The sequence below is a fragment of the Ischnura elegans genome, chromosome 2 (assembly GCF_921293095.1).
Source record: "Ischnura elegans chromosome 2, ioIscEleg1.1, whole genome shotgun sequence".
Taxonomy (NCBI): domain Eukaryota; kingdom Metazoa; phylum Arthropoda; class Insecta; order Odonata; family Coenagrionidae; genus Ischnura; species Ischnura elegans.
The window spans coordinates 40231146-40256932 of NC_060247.1; the positions used below are offsets into that span (position 1 = coordinate 40231146).

The 25787-nt window shown below is 37.5% G+C and overlaps 1 protein-coding gene across 2 annotated transcripts in view; it reads right to left on the reverse strand.

Moving 5' to 3' along the window:
- The window catches only part of LOC124153632 (putative fatty acyl-CoA reductase CG5065), a 95057-nt gene that overhangs the window by 18448 nt on the left and 50822 nt on the right, over positions 1 to 25787 (reverse strand). The window contains exons 1-5 of one of the 2 annotated variants that reach the window (XM_046526925.1): positions 16480 to 16699; positions 14638 to 14898; positions 13598 to 13642; positions 10460 to 10663; positions 4460 to 4605 (exon numbers count right to left, since the gene is read on the reverse strand). In XM_046526925.1, the coding sequence (XP_046382881.1) occupies positions 4460 to 4605; positions 10460 to 10663; positions 13598 to 13642; positions 14638 to 14859 (617 nt within the window). In that variant the 5' untranslated portion in view covers positions 14860 to 14898; positions 16480 to 16699. Of the gene's footprint in view, positions 1 to 4459; positions 4606 to 10459; positions 10664 to 13597; positions 13643 to 14637; positions 14899 to 16479; positions 16700 to 25787 lie in introns of those variants that run through there. The other variant, XM_046526924.1, reaches the window with a different exon arrangement.

Consider the following 25787-nt stretch of genomic DNA (forward strand, 5'->3'; position numbering starts at 1 on the left):
TATTCCGAAGTTCACTCAAATTATGTGAGAAGCATAGTAAATATGTATGTTTTACGCAATAATAGTTTTATTCAGGTATTATATTGATTACAATAAAAAATGTGCTGCAATAATATGCATATTTAAAATTAAATGCTTAAAAAGCTGTTTGTTTAACTTATAACATATAAAAACACTTTGCATTGAATATCTAAGTATCTATAATGTATTGTAACTCAAATTATCGCGTGGCATCAACCAGACTCCAAAAGCAACAAAATATCAATATTTTTCCAGAAATGTGACATAACATTGAATCACATTGGTGACTAATTCAGAAGCATTAAATAATAAGATGCAAGGAGGGTGAGTTTTCTAACAATGAAAACACGATGTGGGCTGAAAAAAGAAAATGGCTTTGTGCCTAGTAGATGCCACATGACCAACGGAGGCTTAAGTACATGAGCTTGTTAGGAATAACTAAAATTGTAACCGCATTATAATTTCTTTAAGCTTTGCATGAGAATTAAAAAATCAATATATACATAATTTCAACAGTGAAGTGGGAAACAGAGATGGTGTTTTGACTCCACCTAATTTAAAACACATGACCCCAAAATGCACTGGAGTGAAGGTCTCACTGCAGGAGCAAATACATTCTAATTGAAACTGTTAAAATAAACAACTTTATTGTGTAATCACATGGGGTAATAAATATATGTGTGAGCAATGAGTTTTTAACTTGGGTAGACTTGAAGTTAATCATTGATAAGAAAGTATGTATGTATTTAGAATTTGGAACTTGAACTCCCTGAATCCTTATGGTCCAGTCAGACAAGCAAAAAAACTAGAGGATGAAAATATATAATAAACTTGTCTTTTAATATATTTGACTCAGCAGGAGATGTGCATCCAAACACTTGGTGTGTCAAAAAATGAGTGCCTACCGTCAAAATTAGTGCTTAAGAGTTGTTTAAATTTTCTCAAACTTTGCATCCTTAAGTGTATACTACTATAACTGTAGTTTTAATCACATTGTAGCAGCAGAAGTACAACAAATAGAACACATCAAAACAAGGCAAAAAATGCATGTCAATTTGCAATACTGAACGCCGCTCTTCCAATTTTTCATGAAGACTGTGTTTTAGCTTTCCAAGGGATAGAAGAAGATATCTTTTAATCACAAATTTTCATGTGCTGCCTTGTGAAATCAACTGTCATAAATGAAATTTGGTGGATGTTGGTAGATCTACATAGCTTCATAGAAAATGTGGCTGAAATAGTGATGTTAACTTCTGCCTGTGCAAAAAGTTGATATACATGAGTTAGGGTGTTGTACCTTGGTAACTAATCGATTGGCTGTAATAAAATAAATTGAATATTAAAGGAAATCTATTCCTACCTTTCCTTTATACTATCAGTCACTCATCATATTATTGACAACTCTTTTAATCTGACTTTCTATGAAAAATTGTACCACTTTTTTGAGCTTAGAAAAAAGTATGTACCTCAACAATCAATACTATTTTATTCAGAATTTCTCCATGTATTGATACAGGACTCCATACAATGGAAGAATGGACTCTTATAAATGCATATCTATGAGCAGAACAAAGTAGTAATAGCATCAGTACCAAAAGTTATTGTTAAAGAAAACTCTGCTATTTTTTATATTTAAAGACAATTAAAACCTCAGTTGGCACCAAATGTATGCACAATTGACAAAAAGAAGCCCTATATATTTAGAGATTTTAGAGGATATCAATGCAACAATATGGACTAGATTTTGGTGACAGCAGCACAGCCTCATACCGGTCTAACATGAACTGTAAATTATTTTTGTGCATGGTTGCTGAATGAGATGATCTGATGAATGCATTGATCCTACACTGCTGACTAATGGGGTTGCAACGATTGAAACTGCCTTTGTGATTCTTTCCACAACCGCGCCCAAGAACCCTACATGAGGACGGTTACCTCCATGCACTTCCGCAAATCATTTGCCCAAATTTGTATCGCAAGTTAATATGGTTCCTAATTCTGCCGATAGCAGCGCTGACCATATACTGTAGGCAGCCTCACATCCATTTTGCCATTACCTCTTATGGGAGATAAGTGAGCGTCTCTTCGAAAATCAAAGATTACTCAGTAAGAAATGGGTTTACGTAATTATTGTTAGCCAAGATGCTTTTGCGGAAATTCATCTGCGAAGGGGAATAATAATAAAAATCAGGAGTTTGTTACATATGACGTACTAGAGTGTAATGTGAGTGTAAAATTAGCAATTAGTAAAGTTAATCACTGCTCCTACAGTGTAAATTTTATATTTCGAGTGTTAACTCAATCATTTACTATGTATACATAGCCATAAAATGTGAGCGCTTCCATGTCTGTATAGCGTCGGAGATGGTTTAAAGTCGTCAGCTTGTGCCGAAAAATTGTAAACAAAGGTCCACCATGTTACAATTGTGTCGGTAGGCTACAACACCACCTGAGCTTTTCTCGAAATAGTCTGTCAAGGTATCATGGCAAACAATCTTGAATGCTGCAAATTTCTTGTATTTTCATTCATTTATCGATTTTCTTCCTTGATTATTTTGTACATCTGAGGTTAATTGGTGGATTTTCAACTTTTTCAGAAAGTTAAAATGGTTTTTTGCGGAGGGCACCAGTTTGAATGTAATTTCACTTAGCTGTACTATCACAGGCATCTGCATCTATTCCATCCCCTCAAATACTGATCTGACTGTTATCTAACACATCCTATCAGAAAAATTAGTAAAACTCATCATTGTTCACTGTAATTTGGTAAAACAAAATTGAGAAATAACATTGACTCCCTAATATAACGTCTGTTAGCTGCATCGCCTGCACTTGGTGCCACACTAGCAGCCAAAGTTGGAACTTGAATTTCTTGCACGACCATTGATAACATAGTCAAGATAGGAGATTCCTCATGTAGGGTTCTTGACCGTGCCAATCACTTATGATGGAAACAAACACATCTCGGCACCATTTTGTATCCAACATATAAATTCAGTATGTTACTTGACCCAGCTTATTGGCATCACTTTAGAATTGATTTTGATAACAAAAGTTAAAAAAAAAAAAACTGATTGGAGCCACTGGGGTGGCACATCTCATGTAGCTCCATCTGATATTGACCTCAGACTGACACTCGAATTGCAACAATTTTATCAGAAATTCGCAGTAACAAGACCCTGTAGTGAGTACGTGAACCTCGAGGCAGTGGCTAGAACCAAGGCATGACCCATGAGTGGGTCACAACGCATAAAATGAAGTGCATCCATGACCCAGCCATGGATTCCACCATATTCTGAACTTGAGTAGAGAGATGCCACTCTGCTGGGAATGCACTACCACAGGGAATCTACCCACCACAATGGTAACGAAACCCTTGGGTCGGGTTCGCGGGATACACTCCTGAGGCGAGGACTATAAGCGATAAGCTTTTTTCCTCTGCCCCCAGAAGGGGAAGGACGAGAGGGAACAAGGAAAGGAGGCGCCGCCGCGATAGGAGCCCGACGACGCCTCCAGGGGAAGGACGGGGAAGGAAGGGAGGGGACGAGGAATCCTGCACCGTCACAAAGGCGGGCAGGTCCTACCACTAACGAAACCAAGCAATACGCAATTAATATGCTACCAATTTTAGTAGATTTCTACCCACCACAGCCTTAATTTAAGGGATTGAAGAAGGAGAATGAATATTGACCTGAAGATACCATATGCATTTGAATGGAGAATAAAATTTGTCGGCCAGATCTTCAGATATATTAAAACATAATTTCAAGCAGAACAATTGATTTCAACTAAGTAGTACATGAAAACCTTCAATCAAATGTATTTGACATGTACGTAATAAAAGCCCAGAATATGATTGAATCACAGACAGAACATATCATCCAAACAGATGATACCTGAACTTATATACCAAGCATTATCAAAATCAAATCCAGTTCAAATCAATATTTAAACTGGCTTATTAGTGTAAACAAGAGATGAGAGTGAAAAGCAAGGCATTTTCCATAACATTAGTGGATATGAAGCCAATGTCTTGAGAGTAAACTTGGGAGATAGACATATTCCTTTGATTATTAAATGGAGTAAATACTTAAAACAGTAATGCAATGAGCCATTTGTAACTAAAGACTTGAAAACTCTTTGAGAAGCCCCAAACTTAACAATGGAAGAAATTGTTCAGAATATAGAAGAAACCACCAGAAAACCAGAAAAAAACTTACACTAAGCAAATAAGAAAATATTTTTTTAAAGCATCAAAAAATTAAATTAGATGGAAAACATGACAGGTAAACCTTGACAAAATAATTAAAACGTAGAATTGTAGGTATATTTTCTTATTGTATACATGGGTACACATATTTTTCCAAAAGTGCTTTTCCATCCTATTTTAATTTCTCACTAATGAAATCCATTTCTTTATGTTCAAAAATGTTCATACCTTGGAGTGAGGGTGTTCAACACATCATCTTTGATGCCCTGAACACACTGGAGCATTTTTTGAGGGTCAGCTGGAGGTGGGTAAACTTCTTCACCAACATATCTACGAGTTGCATTGGAGTAAGCGGTAGAAACATGCACTAGTGCCTAGATAAGATAGATAAGATTACTTATAGAGATACAGAACATGAATATAAATGATTCTAATAAATTTAATAATCAAATATGTACTTGAAGGCCTTATCAAAACCTTAAAGCACAATAATTTTTGTATGCCACCTATTTCAACCAAATATCATGGAAATAAAAAAACACATACCACACAAAGAGCATGAATAAATATTTATCCAAAGTCAAATAATATCTGGCATGGCAGTTCAAATCACCTAAGTACTAATGTGAACACAATTATTGATTATAAATACAAACATAATAAAGGGTACATTAGGCTACAGATGATTCAGCCAAATTATAAACTACTGTATTAGACGGCATATAAGATGCAACCTAATTTCAGTATGGCACGCACAAAGAAAAAAGTTCATACAAAGGCACAGCACACTAACAACTTAAGTTAAATAGTTCCTTTTAGATCTTATATGATAGTATGAATCGAAGGGAGATAATGAATGAGATTGATCGTATAAATTTGATCAAGCTCATTTGACATCTCCCTCCCAACTCCTTCAATGACGCAGAAGAGATCAAAGCAAAAGTAATATATAATAAAGTAAATAAACTATTAATAATGTCACATAATAGAAATGAGCTTAATAATTGCAACAACAACTACATAGGTATAACATTTTTCAATTGAAAAATAACTTTGTATCAGTAAATGTAATAGAGACCATGTTGAACACTAACCCATGGAGGTTGAGCCATCACATATAAGACACTCATGTTTTTTTAGGAATTATTTTGGAATAAAGGTGTCTTATATGCTGTCAAATATGGGATATGAAAGTGCATAGAATTGCATGATACACAAAACACTAACTTTAGTCATATTCATACAGCAAACTCCTGATTATCCAGACTAATGATGGGGAGAGGCGGCACGAATAAACGGAAAACACGGATAATACAAACTTTCACTTTAATTTCATATAATTTTCACCATTTACGTAAATCAAAAAAATTTACTGTTATTTACGCACTTTGTCCGTTCTTTTAGATAGCTTTCTTTTCCCAACCGCAACATTTTTAGCGGCAATAATGTGATTGTATTCTTATTCCTACTGCTCCACGTAATACTTGGTTTCCAAAAACCATGCATTCGTGGATGCGAGATTACGGATTCTGAAAAGAGATTCGCACCAAAATTTTGCAAGGATGCTGCAAATCTACTGCGAGACGTCAGGAGCAAAACTGTCACTGTATAAACTCATGCACGGATAATCTGCAATACGGATAAACTGCAGCCGGATAATCGAGAGTCGGCTGTACAACATAGGTATGAGAATTCATTCATTAAAACAGAGGAAAATAAAACATTTTTACAGGTTACAGGACAAAAAGTTTTTGTTTATAATAAGAATACATACTATTATGGATACATGATATAACTACTGAAATAATTTTTAAATAATCAACATGTAATCTCATTAACCCTCTCCCTATTGAAGCTTAAATGCCTCATTCTCCGCTCCGTCCTAACCCGGCCGCCGCCATTTAAGTCGCTCCTTCATAAACCGGCTGAATCTGCACGGCCTGCCCTGCTTCGTTTGGGGCAGCCTTCTGAGCTTCATAGGCATCTGTTTTATCTTGAGAGTGTTTATCTTTGCTAGCAAAGCATCCTTCCTATCTCTCGTTTCATTAAGAAGACGCAGAACGTCGTCACCATAAGCTAAAATCCCGAGACAATAAGGTGCTTTGTTCCAGCGTGGCACATTAACTGAGAAGTAATGAGAGAAGATTTTTAAGCTATTACAATGGGATTTTTAGGAGGGCCAGTTTTGAAATGGTGTGATACGAAAACCCTAGGCCTGCCCTGTGTCATTTAGAGTGACTGTCACATCTAATGGCAATATTTCTTTCTGTGTGGTCACACACAAGCTCACGCTTTTCCTATGTCACATGGCAAGGAGGCATAGCTCAGCTCAAATGAAAAGAAAATTAATCCCCCTCAGTTCTGTTTGTGGGTGGTCACAGGCACTTTCACACTTTCCCTATCTCATATGGTGAGGAGGCGAAGCTCAGCTCAAATGAAAAGAAACCTAATGCCCCTCAGTTCTGACCATGGCTTTGTTAAGTGAGGATGCTATCGCAGAAGAAGTGAACAGAAGTTAATTTTCGAGTGATTCAGATAGTTCTAGTTGTTTGAATGGAGAAGAAGGATACAGTGATAGTGACAGATCAAGTGAAGTAGAACTGGAGGATGACGTTATCCCAAGCGCGAGTGATTTAAAAGGTGACGATCAGGTGCATGACTCTTGGAGGGACACCCTGATTTTTGAAGAACCGTCGGAGTTCAAAGAAGAGAGAGGGCCTATTCATAATTTGGCGATAGGTGACAATGAATTTTCCTTCCTAAAATATATGCTAGGGGGCGAAGATTTTTTTCACAACATTATCAAGAACACAAACAAATATGCAGAACATCTTCAACATTCCTCAGGAAAGGCTGACAAAGACTGGGTAGATGTTACGTGCGATGAAATGGTGGCATACATTGGAGTGCTTGTATACATGGGAATATTCGATTTGCCTGAAAGCAGGGATTACTGGCATAGCCAAGATGCTCAATTGTTCGTGACTGTATGACCTTTGGAAGATACACAAAAATTTCAAAATATTTCCATATTAGTGATATATGTAACTCAGGAAAAAAACAGGGAGAGGAGGGTTTTGATGTATTGCATAAAATTAGGCCGCTTCTTGATGTAATGGAAACTTTTCAGCAAAAGTATAAACCAGGTAGGGAATTAGTAAGTGTTGACGAGGCGATGGTTGCTTTTAAAGGACGTCATTACATTAAACAATACATCCAAGGAAAGCCAACGAAGTGGGGATTTAAAGTTTGGGTTTTAGCAAGCTCCCATGGCTACGTTCTGCAGGGAAATGTGTACTTAGGGAAAAAAGATAAAAGAAATCGTGAAATGTTTCTTGGGACGCAAGTTGTAATGAATTTAATGAAAAACTATTTAGGGAAAAATCATCATGTGTACTTCGATAGCTTTTTTTCGAGTGTGTCTCTCATGAAATTACTACTTATGAATAACAAATATGCATGCGCTACCACAAGATCATCTCGTAAAGAATGGCCTGCGGAATTTAAATATCCAAAAAAACTTAGACTCCAAAGAGGAGAGAGTAGAAATTTACAGAGCGGAAAAGTTACTGCAACGGTTTGGCATGATAATCGGGATATTTGTATCCTTCAAACCAATTGTGATCCCAATAACAAAGTCTATGTGCAAAGAAAAACAGGAAAAGGGAACAAACAAACTATGGTATCCTGTCCAAATTCAGTTGCATTGTACACCAAATACACGGGTGGTGTTGACAGAGCTGATCAAAGATGGTACTACTATGGCTTAGGTAGGAAAACAAAAAAATGGTGGAAATATTTATTTCCCTTCGTCGTAAACACAGCTATAGTGAACAGTTTTATTTTGTACAAAGAAACCAATTCACCCTCAAATACTAGGCATGGAGTAACACAGAAGAATTTTCGTTTAGCACTTTACAGGCAGATGATAGGGAAATTCTCCTCACGTAAAGTAGTGGGACGTAAAAGAATCCTTCCGATGGGCACATTTTCACAGAGACAGCAACACTCTCTTATAAAGATCGTGGGGAGAAAAAAAGTGTGCGCCTATTGCAGCTCAAAGAAAAGAAAAACTCCTGCTGGTCGTAGCATAGAAATGTCATGGAAATGCATCGGATGCGATTTACCTCTTTGCAAACTAGGATGTTATCATCAATATCACCAAGAAAATGGAGTTGAAGGAGGGAATTAAATTCAATATAAGGTAAGGCCAACTTCTTTCAATAAACTAATATATTCTTAAAACGTATACAAATTTTACAACAAATCACTTAAATATATTTCGAGTTAATGTAAGTTAATTGAAGTAACCTGCGTCAGTTCCTCATCGAGGAGAAAAATAGGTCTACCAGTGGGGCAAATGGTATTTAAACTTCATGCATTATGGGGAAATGTTTACGGCCGGTTTCGGGCGGTTTAGGAAGGAGAGGGTTAATGATCTAAATTACCCAATAATTTTTCAGGTATAAGGATATCTATTTCAAAATTTTACAGACCAATTACTTTCTAACCAATTTTTTAATGTAAATGTCTACAAAGCCACATAAGAGAGGAAATCTAAGTGAGACGTTTATAACTTCACCACATAATTGAATATTCTGGTGTGGTCCATCAGAGTGGGTGCCTGCATTAAGGATTTTCAAAAACCACATGCATGAATATTTGATACACTATGTAAAGAGTGTTGAATCACAGACAAGGAAAATGTACCAAATTATGTAATTTTACCTACACAAGCAGGTGCTTCTATATACCAGTCCATTCAGTACTACTCACCATTGACCCAAAAATAAGGGACTCTCTCCCTTGCTGAAGGCTTTAAAAGTGGATGAAAAGAGGGGCAATAATTTCACACATTTTTCATTTTAAATGAGCCCATTTTTACCATGCACATTTCATCAATTAGCATACTCTACCATTGGCCAAATATTGTGACCAAATAGATAGATGTGCTCATTACCAAGGTCTTAGCCATCAGGTTCAGGGGGCCATACAGCTCAAATACGCCAAAATGTTTGGGAGAAGTTTTAAACATAGCCTCCACTAATGATCCCCTCCCCCAAAAATTATTTTCTGACTAAAACTTGGCCTGCTGACAATTAGTCACATCATTTTTATAATGCTTCAGGTATGTTCATATGGCTTTGATATACAGTCAAACTTGTATAATTCAAACTCCCTAAATTCCAAATATTCTTTAATTCGAATATTTCTCTTGGCCCCTAGCAATTTGTATTCAAACAACGCTAAAAAATAATGGATAATTCGAATTTTTGGTGAGTCAAATTAAGGTATAAATTATAATCTGTGACTCAAAATAATTGTGAATCCATCGGAAAACATACTTTACTAGCGCTATTGTCAAAACGTTTGTGTTAGACAAATTGCGTGCCAGCGTAGAGTCTGATGACTAACCCTCCCCCTCCAGCCCGCCATGGAAGGTTAGAATAAAAAAGTTACTATACTTTACTTCATACTTTTTAAAAATAAATATTCCTGTTTTAAGATTACTTTAATCTTGACAATAGGTGCTAATCAATGTATTTCAAGAGAGCCAGTGTAAAGGGTTTTGATTGGAAATATGAATTTTATTGTTTTTGGCCTATTTATGAAGGACTTCTTTAATTCTAATTTTTGGTAATTTGAAGTATTTAACTGGTCCCTTGGTGTTCAAATTATCCAAGTTCCACTGCATAACATTTTATAATAGTGCAGTTATACTTTTCCATTTCATTAATCTTTCCGAAACGTATCAATCCACATCAGGGCATAAAAAGAAAAAACTTCAAACGGAATACAGTTTTATTGAAAGGGAATGATTATTTCCTAAGGAGCTTAACCATGAATGCCCAATGAAACTGTTCTAGTCAAACTAATAAAACTGGCCTAGTATGTAATATGAATGCATTTGGTGAGAGTTCATGGTTAAAACTGCACAGCTTTGGAATTCAGTTCACAAGTAGGTCAATCCAAAGTGGAGCTCCAAATGAAAAAAAATTAAATTTTATTTCACAATAAATTAAATAGGATAACACAATTGATGCTACACAGCTCATCTACAATAGATCCAATTGGAAAAACTCCTGGCGCAAGGCCTTATTTCATTTTTTCTAAAGGAATGAACTCTTCAAGTAGAAGAGCCATTCCTACCACCTAAAAACTCATCTTGTGCATTGATTTTTGATGAATCACCATGGTTAGTAAAGAAAAAATAAAACAGGCCATTACCTGAAGATTTTCTATCTCCTTGCAGAGCTGAACCAAACGTTGTGTGCCAAGGGTGTTTAACGTTGCAGCATTTCGAAGTCCCTCATTGAATCTTACAGTGGCAGCAGAATGGAAAACCACAGAAACCTGGCTGCAAAGCCGCTGTCGGTCAGACGGAGACAAGCCAAGGCCAGCTTCACCAACATCTCCTGCTATACTCACAATCTAAAGACCATAAATCATGGAGTAGTAAAAACAATACACATTTAAAATTACAATATGCCTTATGCAAGAATATATTCTAAATAGGTAATCCAACATATTTTTAAGGTTCATTGAGCTTTATTTGCAAAACATAATGCTGTTAAAGTAAGCAAACTGTAAGGAAGTTTTCCTTACAAAAAACTCAGGCATATACCAATTTTATGAATGGCACTTTCTAGAGTCACTCACTAACCTCAAATCAACTACCAAAAATAACCCACCAAGCAGACATATCTTTACCACCACTTGAGGAAAACCATCGCCTCCATCAGAAAAAATATGCGTAAAAGAGTTATTCCACATGCAATAACTGTGATATGATTATGTGCACTGTGTTTTGCAACAGGAAAATCTGTTCAAATTTTTGGTTTTACAGTTGAATTTCTCTTCCCAACGGTCATAAATTTAGTGTGCACTTCTCTTCATACATATTCACCCACATCAGCTGCAATATAATCCACCTTGAAAAATGCATTATTTTTTTCTAGCTGCTTTCATCCAAAGAGAGCATGAAAGGATACAGTCATAGTTCCTCCTTGTAACTCAATATGAAAATACAATAATTTTATAAAAAATTATAGGCTGGAACTCAATTACAGAATACCTTGCACTTAAGGTGACTTTGACCTAGTCGTTCTGAAGCTTAAACGACCTCTTATGAAGTGAAAGAAATACCTAATGGCAAAGCAGTTGCAAGGTTGAAAGTTATTTTGGATTACTTTCAAAGGAATTACCAATGACAATTATGTACTTCAATTGAGTGAATAGGGAGTTTCCTATTACTATTTGGATTAATCTCTTGTTAGCATAACAATAGGAGGGTCTTCTACTGTTTCCCCCAATGACTCCTTGATTACCTTTAATTCACTTTTTGATAATTACTTTCCCAAGAGGATAACCATAAGATTATTTTAAATAGTGCTTATGGAAGATTGATCTTAATTAAGTGATGATTGCAAACTGTTAGTTTGGAGCAGAGGATCTTAAGATTTTAAAATTGCCATTATGTACTAAGCTACTTTCAGCATTGAAAAATTACAATAAATAATTCAGTAACTTGGATAAATTATTATCGATGTGATGATACAAAATTTATTCGAAGAAGATTAGAGAAGAAGTATTTCAATTCCTAAGAGAAGCACAATAATAAATTTTCAGCTAAAATCTTAAATTGTGGCACTTGATAATTGGAATTCCAGACATGGTATTAACTGAAAGGCACAATGCACAGTGTAAGTGCAGTGGCAGCTTGCCCATAAGGACTCTCAGACCTCCCAAAGATTTGAAAAAGGAAAAAAAAAATTAAGTACCCATTCAATTATAATTATACATCTAATTAACCAAGGTGTTTTTTCAATCCCATACATCAAATATGTAGGAAAAACACACAAAAATAGCACGAGATATTCGTATTTGTATCCGAGGGGCGCTGGCCAGAACTTCCCAATCCATCACCATGCACTTATATGAAGAGTGGTAGTGGTGGAGGCTGTTGGTGCTATGATACGTCTAAGCTTGTGCCTTATGGAAGTCTTGGGATGTCGCCCGAGCATGCGCAGAGCGACATATCTAGTGAGTTGACATCGCCGCACCGGCCGGTGGCTTCTACTTGGTGATGCAGTGTTGCATAACACCTTGTTTTGGTGAACAGTTAACTTATAGAGCACAAATTGTTTTACCGAATGAGTGATTGGTATATAAATAGGCCTATTTGTAGTTGAGTTACTCGAGTTAGAGATTGTTAATGTTTTTTACGTGCTATAAGTGCCATTTTTGTTACCTAAATCATTGCAAATGCAGTAAAGATTTTACAAAGAATGCATTATGATTGCAAAACGAGCAAAACGTGTGCTGTGGGCATATCCATGCGAAAAATGTAGGTGCTAAACCGTAAAGTTACGTATTTTCGTTTTCATTTGCGAAATATGGCAACAAATATAATTTTATTTTTCAAGATCATTGATCAGTACACTTGAGAGCCTGGACTAAGCCAATACGTATGACCAAGAGTCTACTGTATATGGTATTTATTAATCAAGCTTTAATAGGAACATCTGGCATCACAAATTTAATACCTAGATTGCCTTAAAAACTCACTAAAAGACACAAAATATTAAAAAAATATAACCCCCCACACCCGGTTGAGTGTGGCCCCCCCAGCATTTGACTCACGAAGCTCCACTTTGTAAATGGAAATCTCACCATAAAGAATGCCCTCAAAATAAATAGATGTATCAGATCGAAGACTGATGTGGTAATGATGGTCTGCTTCAGTCTCCTTTGGTAGCAGCTATGAGCAGCATTTTGACAACCAAGCTTCAGCAGCCATCACAAGATACATTTTGCTGAAGGCCATCAAAGCTTGGTCAAAAAGACGACCCATTTAGCTGCTATCAAAAGAGAGCAAATTAAAGTAAGAAACATATCAGAATAAGTATTCCGAGGTAAATTATTGATGAGTGATTCAATCTTAACAATGGTATGCAAATAATCTGAAGATAGGAATGATTTAAGCAATGGTGAAAGTAGTTCAATTCGTGGTCATATAAGTGAATTATTAGATCAAATAATGGAATCAACTCCAATTGATATCCTCTCCTGAAAGACTGACTCTCAGAGAGATGCCGGTGTTTTTGAGGAAAAACGTGTGAAATTAGAGACCAAAATTGCAATTTATATTTTCCATGAAGCAAAATAGCTGCTTAAAACACCTCGGATAGCAGATACACAGCATTGAGGGAAAGCCAATGGGCCTGGTGGTTGTTGATTTTTCTTTGATGGGTGCTCTCGATAATGCCATTTAATCAATTATAATTTTCATGGTTGCTAAGCTGAGAAAAGCACAGATAAAGCAACCACAGCATTGTTATGGCCACAAGTGTGGTTATTTTTTACCTTTGAAAGGGCCTGAGGACATTCTGATCGAACTCTCTCGAACACCTGGAACAGACAAAAACTTATTTTAGAAAACTAATTGTAGAAACTTTAGAAAAAAACAATGCTGCGAAATTTTAAAACGTGCACAAATGTATACTATTTCTGGGAATGTTCCCATGCTGACATGGATGAATACAGTGTGCCGACTCCATGAGTCCTGAGGGGGCCCAAGCCCCCTCAAAAATTCGTTATGGGTGTGAGGAAAAAATTTGTCAGGCTTGTCGAGTACCCAGATATCGAGATTCGAGTTATCAGGGTTCTAATGTTGATCATATGACTCTTCTAAAATGCTTAAAAAACTTAAAACTCACTTATTATAAAATTCCCCGGGGCAAGATCCCCGGTTTAAGCCCCCCAATATTTTTTGTAAATCAGCATCCCTGGATGAATAAGATCCATACAATATTTGTTTCGAAAAGATACACTATGAATTAGGTATGAGGAGACTATTGCCTTATGCAGGAATAGATTATTCCTATGGTTTAAATAACCATCTCCCTGGCATTCCTTTATTTTAAAAAAATTCCCATTCAAGCAATGTGCTAATATATAAGTAGATCACCAGAAAATTATATATGAATGCTTAAATATCACCAACCTACTTTATTATAGCCCTGTAGGTCAAGTGTTCTAGGAAAGAGATAATCATACCCTCACATATTGACTTTTTATGCAATTTTGACAATTAAAGACATCTATAATAGAGAGAGATTACAAAATTGTATTCCCTCAATCATACAGGGCCTTTCATATGATTTCACAGTCATAATTATTTACACAACTTACATATTCATTTGGGTTGATGTGTTTCGGAATTGATAAAAAATTCATTGAATTTTATATTTCTATTATGAATGCAATTGAATAATCATATTTCCATAGGTGGACTGTCATCCTAAATAGTATCATATACATTTGTGTGAAAACAATTTTTTCGTATGATTAAATAAATAAGAAATATGAACTAGAAAAGAAGTAGAAGTGTCACAAACACTTACCGGATTTTTCAAAAACTCTGCATGCCTAGCAGCAGCATCCAGACCTCGTTTGGTGCGTATAAGCACATACACTGTGGCTATTTCTGGACATGAACGGAGCAACTTTTCCACCAATGCCTTGCCAACAAATCCAGTTGCCCCGGTGATGAATACTGATCGGCCGCTAAAGAACTCCGGTATCGTTTGGCTGCTCCCATCAGCAACATTTTCAGGAGGGTCCATGGAACCCCTTCAACTGAACAGGTCTTATTTTCCAACCAGCTAGAAGAAAAGAATATGATTTCACAATTACCACATGAAAGAATAACACTGTGGTACTCAGGAATGGGTCAGATCCATCCGTTTCCAAGGTTACAACTTGTATTGAAATAGTGGGCTGACCAACTCTTTGACAAAGGAATTTTCACAAAACTTTTTCTTGGAAGGAAATGAATGCTTGGGATCAAAGCTTACAAGATGTTATTCAGGCACTCATAGAAAAAAGGGATTTTTAAAATTTTAAGTTTAAATTTAATATCATCACCTAATTTATCACCAAATATTGTGGCAAATTCAGAAATTTGGCATACAAATATTAGAAATTATTTGTCATCAGTTCTTTAACCCTGGGACTGTTTTAACATATTACCACCCCAGGTAAATATATTGTAAATTTATCTTTTTAAATGTTGTTTAAACGACATGGTTTGCACTCCCATGTTTTTTAATGGATTTATGGAATGGCCATAAAGACCAAACCCCAACCCCCTTACCCCCAAACTAAGGCACGGTGCCAGAGGGGAGGGGTTTGAGGATAAAGAACCCCTTAAAAAAATTTTCCCTAGCTGCAAATACTCATGATGCATCTGCTAAGGAGAAGTAAGGAGCTCACACCAGCCCAGAGTTCTGACCTCCTCTGACACTCTATTTTTCGATATACAAAATTTCTGCTTCTGACTATCGATTTAACTTACAGCATTATATAAACGAAAAATATAGATTACTGTAAATGATGCAAAGTTATCCGGTACGTGCGAACTGACAAAAAAACATAAGTACAAGCAATGTAGGCTGTATTTTCGGGGTTTCACCGCGTCGTGGTTGTGTTGGAGACAACAGTTTCTCCTGCATTCCAGCAGGCGTCTTCAGGTCGAGGTGCTTACGCCGTGTTTTCACAACCACGACGCGGTGATACCCGGAAAATGCAGCCAACATTACCAGCGCACCGCGGAAGCCTTCGCACCAACTTCATAAGTACAAGCAATCCCACCTTCTCGCAGGTAAATTTCGTGGAAACGTGCCCGCCACGAAAAGAATTGCAGCAATAAGTCATATTTTTGTGGGTGTAATTCTCTCGCACGCCCCGTCGCGTCGGCCGCCGGATGCATTTGGCGTGATACGGCCACTCGGTTCCTGGTGCCGCCTCCGGGCGTCGCAACTGCCACCCCCACCCCGCTGGGCAACATACGGCGCCCTTCACACGCCAACGACCAAAGCACCCCCGCGACGTCGCGCCCACCCTAACCCCCCTGGCATGGCCGTGAAAGCTCTCTCCTCCGCTGCTTTCAGTGCGAGCCCATTCAACGTGTTCCCTCTCCGAATTGCTAATAAAAACATTCCGCCAAAATACTAGCAATTATAATAAACACTAATTAATGTGGATTCAATGTTCCTGTACTACAAAAAAGGTATGGATATACCCTAAAGTACGGAGAACAGATTGAAGCGAAGGATATACTTTAGGAGCACTACATACAGAGAAGATTATTTAGGAAGTCTAAAATATACTTGAAGACGGCATATTGTATGATTTCAGCATGAGATAGGGAATAGAATTGCTATCCTCTCCTCATTTTAACTTACCTTAACCGAGAATCCACTCACATCGACAGTAATAGTATTGCCTCGCCTAGAAAAAACTGGTCAATTTTGAACACATTCGAAAAGCTCCTTCTAGTCTTCAAGACTTGAAATGCTCACATCTTGGAACATACACCGATTTCAAAACATTCCAAACCGAAACACATGGAAATGCTTATCGCATCCGAGACCACAATTTGCTTCGACTTATTTACCGTAGCAACCAAATTTGCATGGTTGATTTCAATTGGTATGATATTTGGAGTAGGCGACCGACAGCTAAGTTCATTTGCGCCATGAGGGAAGGGGTAGGTAAGGGAGGGTGGAGAGAAACCTGGCGTCGGCATTAGCCTGCTCTTAACGACAGGCGCCAAGGGGACCACGGCTTAACGTCCCATCCGACGGACGGAGTGTTGCGCTTGAAATGTCCTTCACACAACACTCAAGCAGGGATCGGGCAGTCTCTGAAAATTATCTGCCGCTGCCGGGATTTGAACCCGGGCCCACCGAGTGGGAAGCCAACACTCTAGCAACCACACCAACCCGATCCCCTTGATTTCAATTTATTCGCCGGATTTTAGTAAACCTACGCCTCCTTCGCATTGTACAGGCCTAGATTGGGTATAACCATCAGCATCGGTAGAACCCTACCCAATTCTACCTATAAAGCCGCGATATTAGTCCACACATTAGGAATGGTAACCGATTTAGTCTGATGGCCATGGTTGGCCGAGTATATACGTTCAACTGTTCTTAACATGGTATTATTAGGCAATACCGAGTCCTAAGTACTAAAATGTATTAGTATCACGTTCACAGAAAATATTTACTGGTTTTGAGGAGCAATCCTAAATATTCGATGACAACTCTCAGGCTATAATATAGCCGCTATATGGGTATGTATAAATAGGTCCCTTTCGGTGTTCCATAAAACCACGAAATTCATTGTCTAATATACATTCCTTATTTCGGGAGGGTGTCGGTTCCATATCGACCTCTCCATTACATTTTACGTACCACGAGAAAATACCAATGGACTTCATGTCTATTGGTATCGTCTCGTGTAAACATGCTCAAGATGTTTGATACTTAAATTTATAAGAATAATACTACACATGAAGGAGTGCCACCGTATTCCGTGTCCATACCTTCGCGAATGAATCGTTTAACTAATTCGGACTAAAGTATTTTATATTTTATTTGTTTTCCGCAATTCGTGAGCTTCGAGCTTTCTTGATGAAAAAAGTTGCATATACGACTCGTTTGGCAGCGCTGGGAGGCCTACCACGTCCTCAAGGCGATTCTCTGAAGACGCACCCTCGGCCGCAGATTACGGGGGAAAATATGACAGCGATTGAAGGACGAGTAGACTGGGTTTGGGGTGCGTCACCAATTGGGGAGGAGGCCTTCGTTCATTTCGTGAGCGAGTGTGCCGTCCCCCCTGAATTGGACACACATGACGAGGGGGAGTCGCCCGGAGGGCATTCAGATTACTAGGAGGGCCTTGCGTCCAAACAAGACCGAAGCAGATGAGCCTACCAAGAGTTTGAAGAAGGGATGATTGGTGCTTCGAGTCGAAAATCGGCAGGAAGATTCATCAAAAGCCTCGCAGCATTCACCCATGAGGGAACGAACAAGAAGTGCCCTAATATGGAGCGAGTTTGTACACATTTAGATATATAACCTTCTATAAATTTCGAATTATTTAAATTATAAATACGCTCAATTACGAAGGAAAAATCTTAGGACTAAAATTTACACTGCAATTAGATATAAAGCATTCTAGCATGAATTGCTCATTAGAAAATGCTCACTTTTTTGATACTGCGCAGCTGAAGTCGCTACAGGATAGAGCGGATAAGCAAAAATACTACTTATTTTGCTCTACCATGAATATTAACCGTCGTATTTGTAATATATTTAGCTGAAAATTGGTTTGAACAACCAACTACGTGTTTATACACCAGAAAACTATAATTATGAGTGTGAACTATTATGGATACAGAATGGTGAGATTTACTAGTAGTCGTTTCATTTTTTTCACCACTTCGGAATATAATACTTTGAAAGTTGTTGTTTAGAATTCGTAAAACTTTGACTGCTCCCTGAAATAATATTATTTCACATTGAAAGAGCGCCTCGGGACTACATATATGACGCTAATGATTTTCCATCCAATAAAACTTATCATCGCTTAAATAATATACTTCGATTAGGATCTTGAAATGTAGGTCTTTAAGAATGAAATAAAAATTTTTTGGCCAAATTTTCGGTAGATTTTTATACCTTTTTCAGAGTTATGAATGAAAATGATTAATCATAGCCCTGAAGAAGGTATAAAAATATACCGAAATTTTTTATATTTAATTCTTAAACACCTTCACTCCAAGACACTAATTAACGTTAAAAACTGTGGTCGAGAGAAAGGAAAAACTCAATTTAAGTAATATAGCAATAAATGCACCATTTAAACTCATTATTTGTTTTCTCTCTCTATAAATGATATTTTGGTGTTTGGATTTGAAGTAAGCGCCGCCGTGTCGCTGGCACCGAGATGTACTCCAAGAATGCGCCGATGCCGATGATGCTGAAAATAAGTTCGAGAATTCCCTAGATTATACTCCTTTTGCCCTAGCTACTGGATTAGATCATCTGGGCACTTAAACATACGGGCAATGGGAAGTGCTGTTCGTAAAGTAAGGTTCGTAAGGTTGAGACAAAAGTGGGAAGTGTAGCTCCAAAGAGATTTTCACTTATATGGTAATCGATTGTTTGAGGTATTTTTCGAAAAATATGTGTTCAAATCTAAAAGTAACATTTTACTGTTTTTAATTTTAGCTATGCGACGAAAAATAAATTCATTTTTCCCCCGCATTGAAAACAAATATCGCACGATGTACGATTATGGACGCAGTTCACCGGAATATTTATGTTCAGCCAGAATTAAATGCAGCGAATAGCCTTGTCATTTTATAGATTTTCTGAATTCTACACTAAAAATCATGTTTTAAGTCAAATGGCGCACATCTCGCGAAAAATCTCTTAAGTTAATCCAACGGCAAGTTTTATCGTTCTTCGCTGTCTTGGTCACCCGGATTAGAAAACTAAAATTGTCGTCAGACATTGTTTAGCGTATTTTATGCATACATATCACAATTAATCACTTAGTTCTCTTTTAAAGCATAATTTAATGCGATGATTACGGGTGTCAACAAAAGTTCGCGTTAGATAAAAAGGCGTGCTCTACGGCCTCAAGGTCAACTGGGAAATGAAAAAACTCCAATGCCCGTAACAGGGGACCTCGTCGCAGGTATAAACAAATCACTGTGTTGGTATGCTGGAACGGGAAGATTTAAAAGTTCGCGTTCTGTGATTAGCGGCCCCGATCATTCCCTATACTGGTAAATTACCCGCAGCCACTATTTATCCCAAACCTTATCCAGTTCCTTTAGCCCCCTGTGTTTCTGCTTCATCAAAGCTTCATCTATCATAATTTAATATTTTGACCCAACGCGAACCCGACGGGAGGGCTTTTATTTGTGAGAATATACATTCTCTAGAAGTTAAATCATATATTGGAAAAAGGAGTTTCCCCAAGATTTATGTGTATTTCGTTTCAACATCGTTCTATTAATTAGATTTACGTATTTCCAATCACAGGACCATTAGTATCAATTAAGATGCTAACTTTAAAATACTTAAATTTTGGGTCAATATGACCCCATGCACGTAGTTACGTAACTTCACATGAGTGGTCAAGGTTGTAGTTCACGAACATGCCAACAGAAGATCATAACGTTCCCCAGCAAACGCTGATGATCCAATCTTTCCCGCCCAACACCGGCGTGTTCGTGGTCACTGGCAATGCGATGAAGTAACCTACCACTGTCTTCAGGGCCGATGAGTTTGGGCACTAACATAAGCAGGTGACCTAATTAGAAAACAAATATACAACCCAATGATTAAAGCCTTGTTCATCATGGCTTACATTGGCGTAACCCACATCGATAATTAAAATATTCTTGCAATAGTAGTTCAGACGGTTCATCAATCGTGCAATCGATTCCAGAGAAGTTTATGCGATACGTTATAGACGTAACCATCTTTCTTTGAAATGATTTTTTTAATATGAGCTTTTCGCAACTGATGATTAAGCCTAGTCAAGTAACGCTGATTTAAGTAGTTATGAACCAACGGAGTTCGAGACTTCAAGTTTTCAACTCCATACGTTAGGTAGCCAAGTTAACTTTGGGAGACAGGGCTCAAGTCGTTTGCACCATTAAGGTATTATTACGGGGAAGATTTTTCAGGGCGTTTTCAGATAAAGAAAATGACACATTTTCGAATATTTACGGAGAGTTAACTTTTGAGAATGTTGGTGAAGTGCAGATGCCAAGGTGATCCATTACATCATACGCAGTCCATTTTTCCGGAAAGCTAACGAAATAAGTCACAACGCCCCCCTTGGTTTAATGTTTCCCCCGAGGATCTGAGTAACTCGATGAGGGCCGGTGTCGACCCGGAAATAGGGCGTGGCTAAGGGCCGGAGGGGCAAAGTGGAGGGAAAGAAGGGGGAGATGAGGTAGAATGGCCATTCAATTTCCCCCGAGATGAATATTTGAGACTGCTGTAACTGAGTCTCCCCTCACGGAATGGGGAGGATTGTTAGTTTTTTCGTACCGATTGCCATTAAATTAAATTGCCACCTTGTCTCCAAATATTTAATTTGATGATACTTTGCACATTGCACAGACTTATTCAACATCGAGTCACAAGGTTTCTGAAGGCTCATAAGGGCAATGTCCAAAAAGCGGGTCTCAGAATTCAATCAAACTTTATAGAGTTATATTCCATCGAGAGATGTCCTCGAATGACTCCCATATGGAGTAATATAACCAATAGTTTAAACAAAAAACGCAGTTAAACATTTACAGGTCAAATTTATTCACATAAAAGAACCATTCCATGATTTGTGATTGATTCTTAAAAAAAAGAGTCCATAATATCATATTGCATCGGAAACCTATAGGTATCGTAAAAATTCTTTTTGCCGCACGGAAATACATAATTGAAAGTAGGCTTCCGTGTCGAAAAAATGGGGAAGCATCAGAAAGATTTTCATGCATGAAAATAAAATATTCTGTGAAAATCATGGAAACGATGGTGAATGTCTGGCTTCTGTAAAATAAAAAGTAGATAGAAATCATGAATTCTCAAATGAGATTCAATCCTGAGACACCAGCATGGCAGTTGGACCATATAACTACTAGACTATGACTCACGTGTCTCATGCGGTTGTTATTCAAGGACAGCTCTCGATGGGCAATAATACTAAAAAGTTTGATTGAATTCTCGGACCCGCTTTTCGGACACTAACCTTGTCAGCGCCATAGCCACGGTTTGCATGCTTATAGACTCCTTGCTCAAAAAGTTTATCAACCATAACTAAGACGCTCAGTAGTTGAAACTACGGTCGTATTGAGCCAAATTCCATGGACTATAAAAAGTTGTCTCAATTTTAATAAGAAATTTTTTCCACTGCATGAAGACTAACGGAGTTTCTTTCATTCTTCATGCGAGATTGCATTCAAGGCTACAGGTTTATTCCTATTTTCAAATTTGACAAAGATCGCTTAATACCATTAACTCGGTGACGATACAACTATCCACGATCAATTGCAATGTCACATCTATATTTTCTACCGATGAAACGATTTCGATAAGTCAAATTAAGAACGAAAGATTCTATATTTACTTTCTTGGCGTCATCATATTAAAATATGTCCTCTAGCCCCGCATTCAGGTGGAAATACGATATTCAAGCGTTACTCGTAACATAATTTTCAGCGGTTTAAATACGAGTAAGTCAATGCACCACCGGCAATATCACAATTTTCCAATAAATAACTATGTTCACTACTGCATATTGTCTTCAGTTACAGAAGCTTTCGGCAATCAAAAACCCGATACTTCATCTAAATCGATCAAACCTGAAGACGCCTGTTGTAACGCCGACGAAACTGTCTCAAAAAGAAGAATCGACGAGAACAACTCGGAAGCCTAGCTGCGCCCACTGGATCTAAGCCTCCATCAACAAATAAATGGACGATTCACAGATTAAAGCACAAACCTGTTTCTATGACGCCGTAACATGTATTTGAAACATACAAAAAATAGAGCAAACAATATCACCAGTGGCGCCGACTCCATGGGGCTTGAGGGGGCCCGAGCCCCCCCAATAATTCGTTATGGTTGTGAGGAAAAAAGTGTCAGGCTTGTCGATTTTCCCCGGAGTGTCCAGATATCGATATTAGAGTTATCAGGGTTCTAACTTTGATCATATACTCTTATAAAATGCATAAAAGACTTACAATTCACTACTTATAAAATTTCCCGGGAAAAGATTCCCGGTTTGGGCCCCCCCAATATTTTTTTTAAGTCGGCGTGCCTGAATATCACTTGTATTTAAGAAGCGAGTGGATGAAGACAGGCTACAAAAATGCTTATTCACGGGAAATGAAAGACAATACTCTGAATTGACTGCGTAGTGCTTGATGCTCAGCGTAAAAAAGCTAACCTGACCACAAGAGGACTTGCACAAAAATAACCAATTCATACACCTACGTAGCCTTTCCCCTATGAAAAATTGTATAAACCTGTTTCAAATTTTATACAATCTTATACATTGCCATGGCAATTGTATAAATTGTATAAAATTTTGAAACAGGTTTATACAATTTTTTCATAGGGGTCTGACTTACTATAGGAAATGATGAACGAGTACCCTAATAAACACGGTGAAATGAGAATTAACTTCGTGATCTCCCAAAAATAATTAATCGCTGCTAATAAAGCAATTCCTTCTTTAGACGATATTATGCAATAATGGCTTTGAGACTTATTAGTTCTAGATTATTTGCCATTTTTGGGTCTTTTGTTGATTAAGTAACGAGATTCCTTACGAAACTATAAAAAAAATCTTGAAACGCTCGTTTATAAAGCAAGTTGTATTACTGAACGTAATTAGGCCAACTAAGCTCGTCGGAAGGTTGCAACGATTAATTATTTTGAAGTAGAAATTGGAAGAATTAAGGGCACACTATTTCTGAAGAGATCCCGGATCGTAATAAAAAATCGTCATTTTTTATTCCCATGAGAAGAGCATCGGAGACGCGTCACAGGAAAGCGATCCACGAGAACCCTTCATCATCTTCGTGTTTCGATATGGTCGTAAATAAGAACAGAAATCCAATGCTTTGAAAGCCATGAAGCTCTTTCGGCATCGCAGGGAAAAGGAGACGGGTTCGTCTGTAGAACCTAATATACCCCACTCACCAGTATCATGTATCCCGCATTTATATTCTTTATAATTTTTTTTAATTAAAATTTTAAGCTTTTTTTTACAGAAATTAAAATTTTTACTCCGCCAGCTAAACATTGAACAGAAAAAGTGATTGTTTCTATGATAACGGACTCATCATCATGGGTCAACAATCCTAAGATAGGTTTGACACAGCCCCCCGAACAATTACCCTTTCAGCATGTCTTTTCATACAAACGCAATTCTTCTCGTTCACGTACTTCTTTACATGTTCCATATATTTCATTCAAACTCTTCCTTTTCCTTTCTTGACATCAACTTGTCCCTCACATAATTGCTATTCAATTCATTAGTCCATCATATCTCAAGACGACTAATTAGATTGTTTCGTCGTCCTAACAAGGTTTTCTCGAGGCTTCTCTTCTCCCCTACTCTTCTCAGGAATACCTCATTACTTACCCGGTCGATCCATTTGATCCTCATTATTCCTCGGCAGCATCACATTACCAAAGTCTCCACCCTTTATTTCTTCGCTGCTGTCATTGTCCACACCGGACTTCCGTAGAGAAGCATAGCCCAAATTTAAGTTCTGATGGATTGTTTGCTCACTTCTACGCTAAAATTTTCCGCAAAAACTATAATTTATTTTGTTGGGAATGCTCTTCTCACCAGGGCTGCTCTGATAATAATTTCTCTCTCGCTTCTCTCATCACAAGTAATCCTGCTTCCCAAATAACAAATTTCATCCACATTTTCCAATTTTCGTTTCTAAATATTAATATTGGTCTTGATTTCTTCTCTTCGACTGCATCTTAGCTTCCTTAGTGCTTATTTTCAGCTGATGATCACAGACTACCTGTGCGAAATAGATTAGCTATGTAACACTATAAACATTATTTTTACGCTGTCTGTAAACAGATAATATCTTTATTTTATGCATCGATTTATGAAGTTTTAAGTATCTCTATCTCCATACCTCCCGATTCTTCCGCAGTTCTTTAACTAATCATCTATCACTGATGTCTTCCAGCACCTCACGTAAACAAACTTTCTCGCTCTGCCTCTGCATCGCCTTGCTTCTAGGTTCGACTGCAACATTTATTTTGGTTGTCCATTTATCATTCGTTGCTATATACCGTTCAATTGGTGTGTTTTTATTTTCAACTACTATTGCGTCATTTATTTTCATTACTCTTTTGATTGTTTAATTCATTATTCTTTCTTTAATTTTGGCTGCTCTTCACCAAAAGTCGATTTCCGAGGTCTACAAAAGGGAAATTGCATACTTTTTATAAACAGTATGCTGATATACTACAGTAAACACTTAGTACCGCAATATACTTTTTTCCGCTTAAAATTCAGTTTATACACTAGAAAATGACTCCCAAAAGTCTCCCGAGTTTCGCAGGCTAAAAAATACCGCCCCCACTAATCTTTGGCCGTGACGTCATAGTTCAGTAGGAGTCCAAGATCCAAGCCCAAACTGCAGGTTTGGAAGAGCCACGTTGCGTTTAAAGGAGAATATGGGTGAAGTAAGGAAAATTTACAAGTGGTGCATTGTTCCTCTGTGCAATAACACCCCAGAAAAAATTTTCGTCTGCATTCCCACGGAGGAAATTAGAAGAAAAGCCTCAATGCATGCCGTCTGTCGGGATGAACGTTACGGAAAAATAAGAGTATAATAAACGGAATGATAAACCCGTGTGCTATGTGAGCGAAGATAACTTTAATATAAATAATATTTCCATATTTCATTGACCGAATAACTTGAAACTGAGATTTTTCGATAATTCGGCCGCCGTAAAATAATTAAAACTCAACTTCACAACAAAAATCGAGATAGGTGTTTCTCGATGGTTACGATGGACTCAAATTATTTATGGCACTTGTTCAATTTCAGTTACGGAAGGACATAGAAAATCCCATAATGTTTAAAATCAAGGGAGGAAATATGAAAATATAGAGCAACGTTATAATCCTCATGCATTCG